At 44.5% G+C, this 12,403-nt stretch overlaps 1 protein-coding gene across 3 annotated transcripts in view; it reads right to left on the bottom strand.

Moving 5' to 3' along the window:
• The window catches only part of col6a3 (collagen, type VI, alpha 3), a 246,465-nt gene that overhangs the window by 169,481 nt on the left and 64,581 nt on the right, over positions 1 to 12,403 (bottom strand). For all 3 annotated transcript variants that reach the window (XM_055637667.1, XM_055637668.1, XM_055637670.1), the window contains exons 6-9: positions 11,019 to 11,657; positions 6,022 to 6,624; positions 4,081 to 4,719; positions 1,154 to 1,738 (exon numbers count right to left, since the gene is read on the bottom strand). In XM_055637667.1, the coding sequence (XP_055493642.1) occupies positions 1,154 to 1,738; positions 4,081 to 4,719; positions 6,022 to 6,624; positions 11,019 to 11,657 (2,466 nt within the window). The remainder of the gene's footprint in view (positions 1 to 1,153; positions 1,739 to 4,080; positions 4,720 to 6,021; positions 6,625 to 11,018; positions 11,658 to 12,403) is intronic.

The following is a 12,403-nucleotide window of genomic DNA, read 5'->3' as shown; positions in this document are numbered from 1 at the left end:
AAAGTGTTAATGTGCGGTGATCGTTGATCGGCACGGACTCAGTGCGCCGAAGATGCTGTTTCCACGCTGTATCTCTAAACTAACCTAAAGTAAACTAAAAATATTATGTGACTTGGCCTTCACAGTTTTAAGAATCATAGAATCTTCGAGTTATAGGGGGATATGGCATAGCATAAGACTGAGTGAAGACATTTCGCTCAGTCTTATTAAGGTAAAGGAAGCGGCTCTAGAAATCGTGGACGCATTGGTGATCATTTTCCAATGTTCTATAGATTCAGGATCAGTTCCTGTGGATTGAAGGGTAGCTAATGTTATCCCACTTTTTAAGAAGGGGAGGGAATCTCAGCTCCCCACGCCAGGCGATCGGACTCCGGATCGGGGCTAGTCGAACCTCCTGCACCGTGGAGCTTCCCGACTTCAGTCTCTACCCGAGACTGCGAGCTCCTCGATATTAAAGGCCGCAGTTGGAGCGTCGATCCCAGGCAAGGGATCACAGGCTCTGATGGTAAGTCCACGGCCCTGCGCTGGGGCTCAAAGTCAGTCCCGAGCAAGGCCGCCAGCCCCATGATGTTAGGCCGCAGAGCGACCGGAGATACAATCCGGAAAAAAAATTGCATCTCCGGCAAGGTAAGAGATTGAAAAAAAATTTGGGGCACTGATTTTGGATGATCAGTCATTATCATATTGAATGGTGGTGCTGGCTCAAAGGGCCGAATGGCCCACTCCTACTCCTATTTTCTATGTTTCTATGATATCTATAAAGCATTTGGACATGAATAGGGAAGGTTTGGATGGATATGGGCCCTTGCTCAGGTAGGCACCTTGGTCACCATAGCCGTGGGGCCGAATGGCCTGTTTCCATGCTGCATTACTCTATGGTTCTAGTTACAAAATAATTTAAACATAGGAAATTCATGTGAATCGCGAACCTAACTCTGATGTGCAAGATTCCTCAACAGAAGTGTAAGAAATTATCTCACCGCCCCGTCTCTTACTTTACCTGGACAGGTAATTATATTCTGAACAAATAACATGTCCCAAACTTAATATTATGATGGTAGGAACTAATTTTGTCCCATTTCAAAACTTAGTTTAGCCTATGTGCCCTGGGTAAGTGCTACATAATGGAAATAAATCCTGCAAAAATGTTTACCTTCAATGGGAAGAATTGATTCTTCAATTACAAACACAGCCCCAATTTTTGACAAAAGCTGTTGTCGAACAGTTGACAAATCCTTAAAATCTCCTAGGATCAAAGCAGAGTCTGGGTCGGAAGTGATCAGTTGCATCTCCGATGTGTCTGCACCCTTGGACCCGATGGCAATGGGCACAATGCCAGCCTGTCTCATTGCCTCCGCCCCCGGCCCAACATTGTCCCTGGATCTCCCGGCTGTGATGAGCACCAGGATCTGTGCGGCTCCAGCATCTCTTCTGCTGCCTGCGGCTGGGATGAAGACGTTCCTTGTGACAAACTCCAGCGCAGCACCAGTGTTGAGGGGTCTTCCCGTTTTGAGTTTCAATTTTGGTATTGCATTCAAAAGCTCATCTTTCGTTGAATGAACATTGAGGCCGAATTCGAGCCTTGCGTCAGAACTGTATTGCACCACAGCGACTTGATCTGTGTCAGGTCCCACATCAAACTCCTCGATTACCTTCAATAGAAATTCACGGACTTGTGAAAACGATTTCCCCATTCCAGGGGAGCCGTCGATTAGGAAGACGATATCTCTCTTCCTGGCTAAAGAAGTTCAAAATGAAATTAAAGGTGTTAAATATTTTATAAATACTTGGATCGATGTGTAAAACATGTATGAAGCTACCTCAGCTGCGACATTTTCAACCCAAGCAACCCATGTTGAAAGTCCTGCTGATAACCTGTGACAAGACACTGAAAATACTTGGATAAAGATGTGGAAATGGAAATCTGGAATGAAAACTGTGCAAATACTCAGCCCTGTGCACTGACAGAGTTATCATTTCAAGCCAATGACTTGAAACATTTCTTCCCAGCTGTTAGAACCACTGTCTACCAACTTGGTGACCCTCGGACTTTGCTGGCTTTATCTTCCACTTAACGTTATTTCCTTAAAGCCCTGTCCCTCGGTACGAGTTCATTGCAAGAGCTCTCCCGAGTAAAAAAAAAATCAAACTCGTGGTAAGCACGGAGAATGAACGTAGCGGGTACGTTGGAGCTCGGGGACCTCTCTTAGCGGTTCGTAACGCTAATGGCAGGTACTCGGGAATACTCACTAACATGTCGAAAAATGTCCATGAGAGCCCCGAGTACCGACGAGTGGCCATTATCGTAAATCTCCAAGTTCGAATCAGGGCTAACTCGGGAGAGCTCTTGGAATGAACTCGTACCGTGGGACAGGGCTTTTATCATGGATCTATACACTTTAATTGGCTCGATTCTAATCATGTCTTGTCTTTCTGCTGACTGGTTAGCACGCAACAAAAGCTTTTCACTGTACCTCGGTACACGTGACAATAAACTAAACTGAACTGTAATTCCATTTTACCCTCTGTTAATATTGCCTGCTTATCTGACTACTTATATCAATTTTTATTTTTTAAATTTTGAGTGAAAATATTTAACAAGAGAATGATAACAATAGAAATTATTTAAAAAAACATTTTTATAACTGCTTTTTAAGATGATATTATTACACCATAAAAGCTTCTACTGCTAATATTAGTGGATGAGCAATTGCTATTTTAATTGAGGTCAATACATTTAATATAAAGTGGTTAATGGCTAATTAGTACATGAAACTGGGATACAGTATATCCTATTTATATCTCATCCTATCTCAATAGCATGTTGCAGGCATATTATTTTAAGTACAGTGGCATATTGGTTACATTACTGCATTAGCAATCCAGAAATAATTGCCTGGAGCCACAAGATCAAAACGTTGATTTCAATTCAGTTAATCAAGTATATTTAGAAGCAGTAACAGCAAGCAGGGAGCCACTTAATTGTCCAAATGGTTTCCATTTGGTAAGCCAGATTTGAAACTGCCGGCATGGTGGCGCAACTCTACTGCAGCACCAGAGATCCGGGTTCGATCCTGACTACGGGCGCTGTCTGTATGGAGTTGGTAGGTTCTCCCCGTGACCACGTGGGGTTTCTCCGGGACCTTCGGTTTCCTCCCACACTCCAAAGACGTACAGGTTTGTAAGTTCATTGGCTTGGCATGAGTGAAAACTTCTCCCTAGTATGTGTAGGATATGTGTAGGACACCGCCAGAGCGGGGATCGCTGGTCAGTGCGGACGCGGTGGGCTGAAGAGCCTGTTTCCGCGCTGTATCTCTAAACTAAACTAAACTAAACAAATGTTGCAAAATTAATTTGATTTGGAAGCAGTGACATAAAACACAGATTTAGATATGTTTATGTGAATTGATGCCACAAAAATGGTCACAAATGAACAATTCTGTTCAATCCCCATATTACTGACCACATCCATTATCTTGTGGTCGGAGGATTACTTGCATTACTTTGAAGCTCTTATCGACGGGTGGTGTTGTATCATTAAATCACTTCTGATTCTTCAAAGTGTTTTTGGAAAGGATCTACAAACATTGGAGATGTTCCGGTGCCTAGAAGCTTCTGAAGGCAGCTCCTGTAATCTAGGATCATGGTGAATTAATTCAAGGAAGTGGGCGTGGATCTGAATCCCATTCATTCCCAATAGGTCATAAGGTCATGTGATAGGAACAGAATTAGGCCATTCGGCCCATCAAGTCTACTCTGCCATTCAATCATGGCTGATCTATCTTTCCCCCCTAACCCTATTCTCCTGGCTTCTCCCCATACTCATCAAGATTATATCTATCTTGCCTTAAAAATATCCATGGACTTGGCCTCCACAGCCTTCTGATGCAAAGAATTCCACAGATTCACCACCCTCTGACTAAAAAAATTGCTCCTCACCTCTTTCCTAAAGGAAGTCCTTTAATTTTGCAATGTGTGTTTGCAAGAATAGGAACAATTCACAAGATTGTATTTACTCTTTGCAAATATGATAACAATTCTAGTCATGTCCAGGAAAGCAAATATACACAATGCTACTACCTTCTGTTGTGATAATAGTTTCCTCCTCAGGTTTGTTTGTCGGTTCCTGAATAATCACTGTTGGGACACTCAGCATTGTCAGTGGCATTATCAATTGATTCAGGACATCTGGCAGAGAGTGCAATTCGTTTACACTGAAGACCAAACTTGGATCAATTGCCATCTCTTCCAACTGGGCTGGGTCCGCGTTCCTAACCCCTATGGCGAAGGTCATGACCGCAGCTCGCTTCAGCGCATTTGCTGCCTCCTCCACATCATCGCTGGACCTTCCACCAGTGACGAGCAGCAGAAACTGGGGAACGTTCTCCTCTATTCGACTTCCAGCAGCACTCGTGAAATAGTACTTCATGGCATAGTCCAACGCAGAGCCAGTGTTGGCTTTAGCCCCACCTCTCAGACTGAGGCTTTTGATGTGAGACAGAAGCTCAGCCTCTGTTGAGTAAGTGTTCAGGTAGAACTCAGTTTCCGCAATATCACTGTACTGTGCCAGACCCACTTGCACCTTGTCACGTCCGATGGCCAGGTACTGGATTATTCTGATCATAAAGTCACGGACATGAGGTAAATTAGCATTTCCGATATTGTCTGATCCATCGATAAGGAACACAATGTCTCTCTCGCTCATTTCCTTCAGTACAACTGGAAAAAATGGTGCACATTGGGTTATTAAAAAAAATGAATTATAATTACAAAATCTCCTAAATTCTGGGAGACCATTCCATATATTGTCTAGTTGTTTTTTTGATCTCCATGTGAGGCTGACACTAAATCAAATATGTTAATATTGTTTCAAGTGGGCGATCTACACATATTGTCACTTGTGTGTACCCAATTGAACTGTGAATTTAATCTGACTGACATTTCTCCAAGAATACACAAAGCAAAATCCTCAAATTTCTAACATTCATGACCATTGGGCAGTTTATTGCATACTAATTGCAACAATTTTCCAAATTCTGGCAGCATCAATATAAAAATATGGCCCTGTCAGAAAAATTACGTATCGAACACCAGCATAGTCATTTCCATGGCTTACATGAGTTAACCATGTTTTTGTATTTTTTTAATGAATCTTGTGGGAAGGTAACAGTGAGAAAAGATTGAAAAGTGGGTAAAACCACTGATGAAACAAGGACAGAGCCAAATGCATCGGCTGTCAAATATTTTAACTCCCTTCCCATTCTCACACTGACCCTTCAGTCCTGGGCATCCTCCATTGTCAGAGTGAGGTCAAACTCAAATTGGAGGAACAGCATCTCATATTTCGCTCGGTCAGCTTACAACCAAATGATATGAACATTGATTTCTCTAACTTCAAGTAACCCTTGCATTTCTTCCCTCTCCATCCCTACCCCACCCCTAAAGTCATACCAGCTTCTCGTTCTCACCTAGCACACAGCTAACAATGGCCTGTTTCCTTTATCATCGTTACTTTTTTGCATATCTTTCATTAATTGTTCTATATCTCTCTACATCAATGTCTATATCTATTGTTTTACTTTCCCCTGACTCTCAGTCTGAAGAAGGATCTTGACCCGAAACGTCACCCAATCCTTCTCTCCAGAGATGCTGCCTGTCCCACTAAGTTACTCCAGCATCTTCAGTTTAAACTAGCATCTGCAGTTCCTTCCTATGCCAAATGCCTGGTTCCACATCCCATTTGTACCTCTAAATTGCAGTAATCACGTTTTAATGCATCAATTGATATTAGCAACAGCACACTATTAACAGTGGTCTGAAATAGCCCTACAAACTACCATAATGGCTTTGAACCCCATTGTACGAATGTGCTGGCATCTATGGAGTTATGCATTTAATATGTTGAAAAACACTAACTGTGTTTGATCAGCTACAATACAAATCACATTTCTATATTTCACAATTTCCTCTGTAGACTTGAATAATCAGACAAATTAATCACATCTCGTCAAAGACTATTACCTTCGGTGGGAAGAATTGTTTCCTCAGTCACGGACACTGGTTGAACTTTAGACAGTAGCTGTTGTTGAATTGATTGCAATTCCTGGAAGCTGCTCAATTTGAAAGCAGAGTCGGGGTCGGAAGTGATCAGTTGCATCTCCGATGTGTCTGCGCTCTTGGCCCCGATGGCAATGGGCACAACACCAGCTTGTCTCACTGCCTCCGCCCCCGGCCCAACATTGTCCCTGGATCTCCCGGCTGTGATGAGCACCAGGATCTGTGCGGCTCCAGCATCTCTCCTGCTGCCTGCGGCTGGGGTGAAGACATTCCTTGTGACAAACTCCAGCGCAGCACCAGTGTTGAGGAGTCTTCCAGTTTTGAATCGTAGCCTTTTTACTGCACTCAAAAGCTTATCTTTCGTTGAATGAACATTGAGGCCGAATTCAAGCCTTGCGTCAGAACTGTATTGTGCCACAGCGACTTGATCTGTGTCGGGTCCAACATCAAACTCCTCGATTATTTTTATCAGAAATTCACGGACCGATATAAATGATCTCCCCATACTGGAAGAGCCATCGATTAGGAACACAATATCTCTCATGGATTTTCTCTTCTCCCTGGGAACTGCACATAGATGTTAATGAATGATAGAGTATTGCTGAACTGAATCAAACATTATTTATTCGTGTTTATTCATTACTAGACCAAGTGGGACCCGTTGGGTCCCGTCCCCTCAACGCGCGGTTGCGAGGGGAAGGGGCGGCCTGTGGTATCACACACACACTAACCACCCACCCAACACACACACTAACCACCCCCATTGATATTATGTTAATATTATTCATCCACTCCTTTTACCCCATGTCCCGCCCTATCCACTCATGCATAGCCCCCAACTCGCAGGCGCAGCTTGAGAGGGAGGGGGTCGGGAGAGAGGGACACAGAAGCACAGTGAAGGACACAGAGGCACAGCGAGGGACACAACAGCACAGAGAGGCACACAGAGGCACATACTGAGGGACAGAGGCACAGAGAGGGACACAGAGAGGGACACAGTGAGGGACACAGTGAGAGGCACAGAGGCACAGAGAGGGACACAGAGGCACAGAGAGGGGACAGAGGCACAGAGAGGGGACAGAGGCACAGAGAGTGATACAGAGGCACAGAGAGGGACACAGAGGCACAGAGAGGGGATACAGAGGCACAGAGAGGGGATACAGAGGCACAGAGAGGGGATACAGAGGCACAGAGAGTGATACCGAGGCACAGAGAGGGGATACAGATGCACAGAGAATGATACAGAGGCACAGAGAGGGACACAGAGGCACAGAGAGGGACGGAGAGGCACAGAGAGGGACACAGAGGCACAGAGAGGAACACAGAGGCACAGAGAGGGGATACAGAGGCACGGAGAGTGATACAGAGGCACAGAGAGCGATACAGAGGCACAGAGAGGGGATACAGAGGCACAGAGAATGATACAGAGGCACAGAGAGGAATACAGAGGCACAGAGAGGGATACAGAGGCACAGATGGGATACAGAGGCACGGAGAGTGATACAGAGGCACAGAGAGGGACACAGAGGCACAGAGAGGGACACAGAGGCACAGAGAGTGATACAGAGGCACAGAGAGTGATACAGAGGCACGCGAATGGTTGAAAAGTTCAAATTCCTCTGAGTCAATACCACCACCAACTTCTCCGGGACCACCCATATTGAATCAACAACCAAGAAAAGCACACCAACACGTCTACAGCTTGGTTTGTAAACAGCTCCATTCAAGACCGCAAGAAATGGCAGCGTATTGTGGACGCAGCCCAGACCATCACACAAACCGACCTCCTTTCTATTGAATCCATTTACACCTCACTCTGCCTTGGCAAGGCCAGCAGCATAATCAAGGATGCATCACACCCTGGCCATTCCCCTCTTCTCCACTCTCCCATCAGGCAAAAGGTATAGAAGTGTGAAAACGCACACCTCCAAATCCAGGAAAGGTTTCTTCCCTGCTGTTATCAGGCAACTGAATTATCTACCACAACCAGAGAGCAGTGTTGAACTATTATCTACATCGTTGGTGACCCTCGGACTATCCTTGATTGGACTTTGCTGGCTTAACCTGAACTAAACGTTATTCGCTTATTATGTATCTATACACTGTAAATGGCTCGATTGTAATCATGTATTGTCTTTCTGCTGACTGGTTAGCATGCAACAAAAGTCCTAAGTCCTAACCAAAGTCCTATAGAGTTGCATCGGGACTTCCTGACTCTTATATTTAATGCCCCTAGCAATGAAGGCAAGCATACCATCTGCCTTCTTCACCACCCTATTCTCTTGTGCTGTCACGTTCAGTGAGCCATGAGATTAGTCCCCAAGATCCTTCTGCTTCAATGTTGTTGAGGATCTTGCCAATAACTGTGTACTTTCCCATTACAATCAACCTCCCAAAGTGCATCACCACTTCACATTTGCTCGGGTTAAACTCCATCTGCCATACTCTGCCCTGCAACGCTTACCATTCACTGTAAAGGTTGTGCCCGGCTAGACGTCCCAAAAATGTGATACTTCATACTTATCTGAATTAAAATCTATTAAAGCACAAGGCATTGGGGGTTCAGTATTAATGTGGATAGAGAACTGGCTGGCAAACAGGAAGCAAAGAGTAGGAGTAAACGGGTCCTTTTCACAATGGCAGGCAGTGACTAGTGGGGTACCGCAAGGCTCAGTACTGGGACCCCAGCTATTTACAATATATATTAATGATCTGGATGAGGGAATTGAAGGCAATATCTCCAAGTTTGCGGATGACACTAAGCTGGGGGGCAGTGTTAGGTGTGAGGAGGATGCTAGGAGACTGCAAGGTGACTTGGATAGGCTGGGTGAGTGGGCAAATGTTTGGCAGATGCAGTATAATGTGGATAAATGTGAGGTTATCCATTTTGGTGGCAAAAACGGGAAAGCAGATTATTATCTAAATGGTGGCCGATTGGGAAAGGGGGAGATACAGCGAGACCTGGGTGTCATGGTACACCAGTCATTGAAGGTAGGCATGCAGGTGCAGCAGGCAGTAAAGAAAGCAAATGGTATGTTGGCTTTCATAGCAAGAGGATTTGAGTATACGAGCAGGGAGGTTCTACTGCAGTTGTACAGGGTCTTGGTGAGACCACACCTGGAGTATTGCGTGCAGTTTTGGTCTCCAAATCTGAGGAAGGACATTATTGCCATAGAGGGAGTGCAGAGAAGGTTCACCAGACTGATTCCTGGGATGTCAGGACTGTCTTATGAAGAAAGACTGGATAGACTTGGTTTATACTCTCTAGAATTTAGGAGATTGAGAGGGGATCTTATAGAAACTTACAAAATTCTTAAGGGGTTGGACAGGCTAGATGCAGGAAGATTGTTCCCGATGTTGGGGAAGTCCAGGACAAGGGGTCACAGCTTAAGGATAAGGGGGAAATCCTTTAGAACCGAGATGAGGAGAACTTTTTTCACACAGAGAGTGGTGAATCTCTGGAACTCTCTGCCACAGAGGGTAGTTGAGGCCAGTTCATTGGCTATATTTAAGAGGGAGTTAGATGTGGCCCTTGTGGCCAAGGGGATCAGAGGGTATGGAGAGAAGGCAGGTACGGGATACTGAGTTGGATGATCAGCCATGATCATATTGAATGGCGGTGCAGGCTCGAAGGGCCGAATGGCCTACTCCTGCACCTAATTTCTATGTTTCTATGTTTCTAATTAGCTTGAAAGAGTTCAGAAAAGATTTACGAGGATGTTGCCATGTCTAGAGGGTGTGAGCCATAGGGAGAGGTTGAGTAGGCTTGTTCTCTATTCCATGGAGCAGAGGAGGATAAGGGGAGATCTTATAGAGGTGTACAAAATCATGAGAGGAATAGATCGGGTAGATGCACAGAATCTTTTACCCAGAGTAGGGGAATCGAGGACCAGAGGACGTAGGTTCAAGGTGAAGAGGAAAAGATTTAACAGGAATCCGAGGGGTAACTTTTTCACACAGAGGGTGGTGGGTGTATGGAACAAGCTGTCAGAGGAGGTAGTCGAGGCTGGGACTATCCCATCGTTTAAGAAACAGTTGGACAGGTACATGGATGGGACAGGTTTGGAGAGCAGGCAGATGGGACTAGGGTAGCTGGGACATTGTTGGCCGGTGTGGGCAAGTTGGGCCGAAGGGCCTGCTTCCACACAGTATCACTCTATGACTATGACTCTAGGACAACGAACAAAGGCCATTTATTGTCACATACACCATTTCTGGTGGAGTGAAAATGGAGTTGCCATTTGCAGCACACCAATAAAAGTATGACACCACATTAAAAAAGAATTGAAGATAAAACATAAAAACATCCCCCCACAATGGTTCCCACTGTGAGGGAAGGCATAAAGGCCAGTCCTCTTCCCCTTGTTCACCCATGGTCGGGCCTATAACCCAGCTGATCAAGATCCTGACATCAACTCTTAATAATCATCTTCACTACCTGCAATACCATCTATTTTAATATTCAATGGTTCAATAGTGCTTCAATGTCATCGGCAAACGTAAGCAGGCTTTTCTCATCAATTTGTTGATTCAGGGGAAAACAGCAATGGTCCCAGCACCGATACCTGAGGCCCTCGACTACTCATGGTCTCCAGTCAAAAAAACAACCTCCCTCCTTTACCAACCACTGCTTCCTACAACATCACGAAAGACAAGGAACATTTTTTTTCCCCCGAAACAAAAGAAGAAATGCAGTTGAAAAATGACATGAAGATTATTTTTGAATCAAGAGTGTTGGAATGTGGAAAGTGGATTCAGAAGTACGGGGGGGAAGGGGCAGAGAGATAATCTACAAAAATAAGGGAATAATTCATGATATATAACGCAGTACTGCTACATCTCAATCCTTGTCTGGTATTTTTGAGATATAGGAGTATTGGATAAATCTGAAATTGTTCATGAATTATATTTACATTACAGCAATAACAAATGAGAATAAACACACAACAGAATTGAGGTACCTTCTGTAGTGATGACAAGTTCCTCCTCAGGTGTGGCTGTTGGTTCTTCAATAATTACAGTTGGGACGCTCAGCATTGTCAGTGGCATGATCAATCCATTCAGGACATCTGGCAAAGAGTGGAAGTCATTTACATTGAAGACCAAACTTGGATCAATTGCCATCTCTTCCAACTGGGCTGGGTCTGCGTTCCTAACCCCTATGGCGACGGTCATGACCGCAGCTCGCTTCAGCGCATCTGCCGCCTCCTCCACATCATCGCTGGATCTTCCACCAGTAATGAGCAATAAAAACTGCGGAACATTTTCATTTATTCGACTTCCAGAATAACCATTAAAATAGTATTTAGTGGCAAAGTCCAACGCAGAGCCAGTGTTAGCTGTTGTCCCACCTCTCAGATGGAGGCTTTTGATGTGAGATAGAAGCTCAGTCTCTGTTGAGTAAGTGTTCAAGTAGAACTCAGCTTCTGCATCATCGCTGTACTGTGCCAAACCAACTCGCACCTTGTCACGTCCGATGGCCAGGTGCTGAATTATTCTGATCATAAAGTCACGGACATGAGGTAAGTTAGCATTTCCGATATTGTCTGATCCATCGATAAGGAACACGACGTCTCTCTCGCTCATTTCCGTTGGTACAACTGGAAAAATAAAATCAACATCATTGTGGAGCAATATTCCTGCGATTAAAATAATTCGGAGATTGTCCAACAATTCCTATTTTCAAGTGTTGGAAGGAACTGCAGATCCTGGTTTAAACCGAAGATAGACACAAAATGCTGGAGTAACTCAGTGGGACTGGCAGTATCCCTGCAGAGAAGTAATGCGTGACGTTTCAGGAATCGAGACCTGAAGAAGGGTCTCGACCCGAAACATCAACAATTACTATTTTTAATACTGACTAGAGACTCCAGTCACTGGTTCTCTGATGGATGCTACACCAAATCAGGTGCTTACTGTGAAAGGAAAAGTGTCTCAAGTGTAGACCTAGCTATTACCTAGAAACTGTAGATGTGGTAAATTGGTGCTGTATATACTGTTGACACCAAATCCACCAAAAAATCACAATAGCGAGACATCTCCAAAATCATTATAATGATTATCTCACCTTTGAAAGTGCTGTTACTAGATCTATCCAATTCACAGGTGGTAGCATAATTCTAGAAAGGCATGATTTGTGCACTAGTCCCTAGGAACAAGATCTCATCATGACTGCTTAAAGGCAGCTACAGATATGAAGATGAATGGGCAGGGGTTGGAGAGATAGGGATAAGGAGAAAATGTGGTGGGTCACGGCGCAAGGATTAGAGTATTGTGCATGGGTTGCTTTAAATGTGATGCACCCTTCAATTCATGGTGAGTTGTTTGCAAAGGTTGTAGTCGAGAT

This window comes from Leucoraja erinacea, chromosome 7 (genome assembly GCF_028641065.1).
Source record: "Leucoraja erinacea ecotype New England chromosome 7, Leri_hhj_1, whole genome shotgun sequence".
Taxonomy (NCBI): domain Eukaryota; kingdom Metazoa; phylum Chordata; class Chondrichthyes; order Rajiformes; family Rajidae; genus Leucoraja; species Leucoraja erinaceus.
Note: the sequence above shows the minus strand (reverse complement) of the source record. Positions and strands in the feature narration are given on the sequence as shown.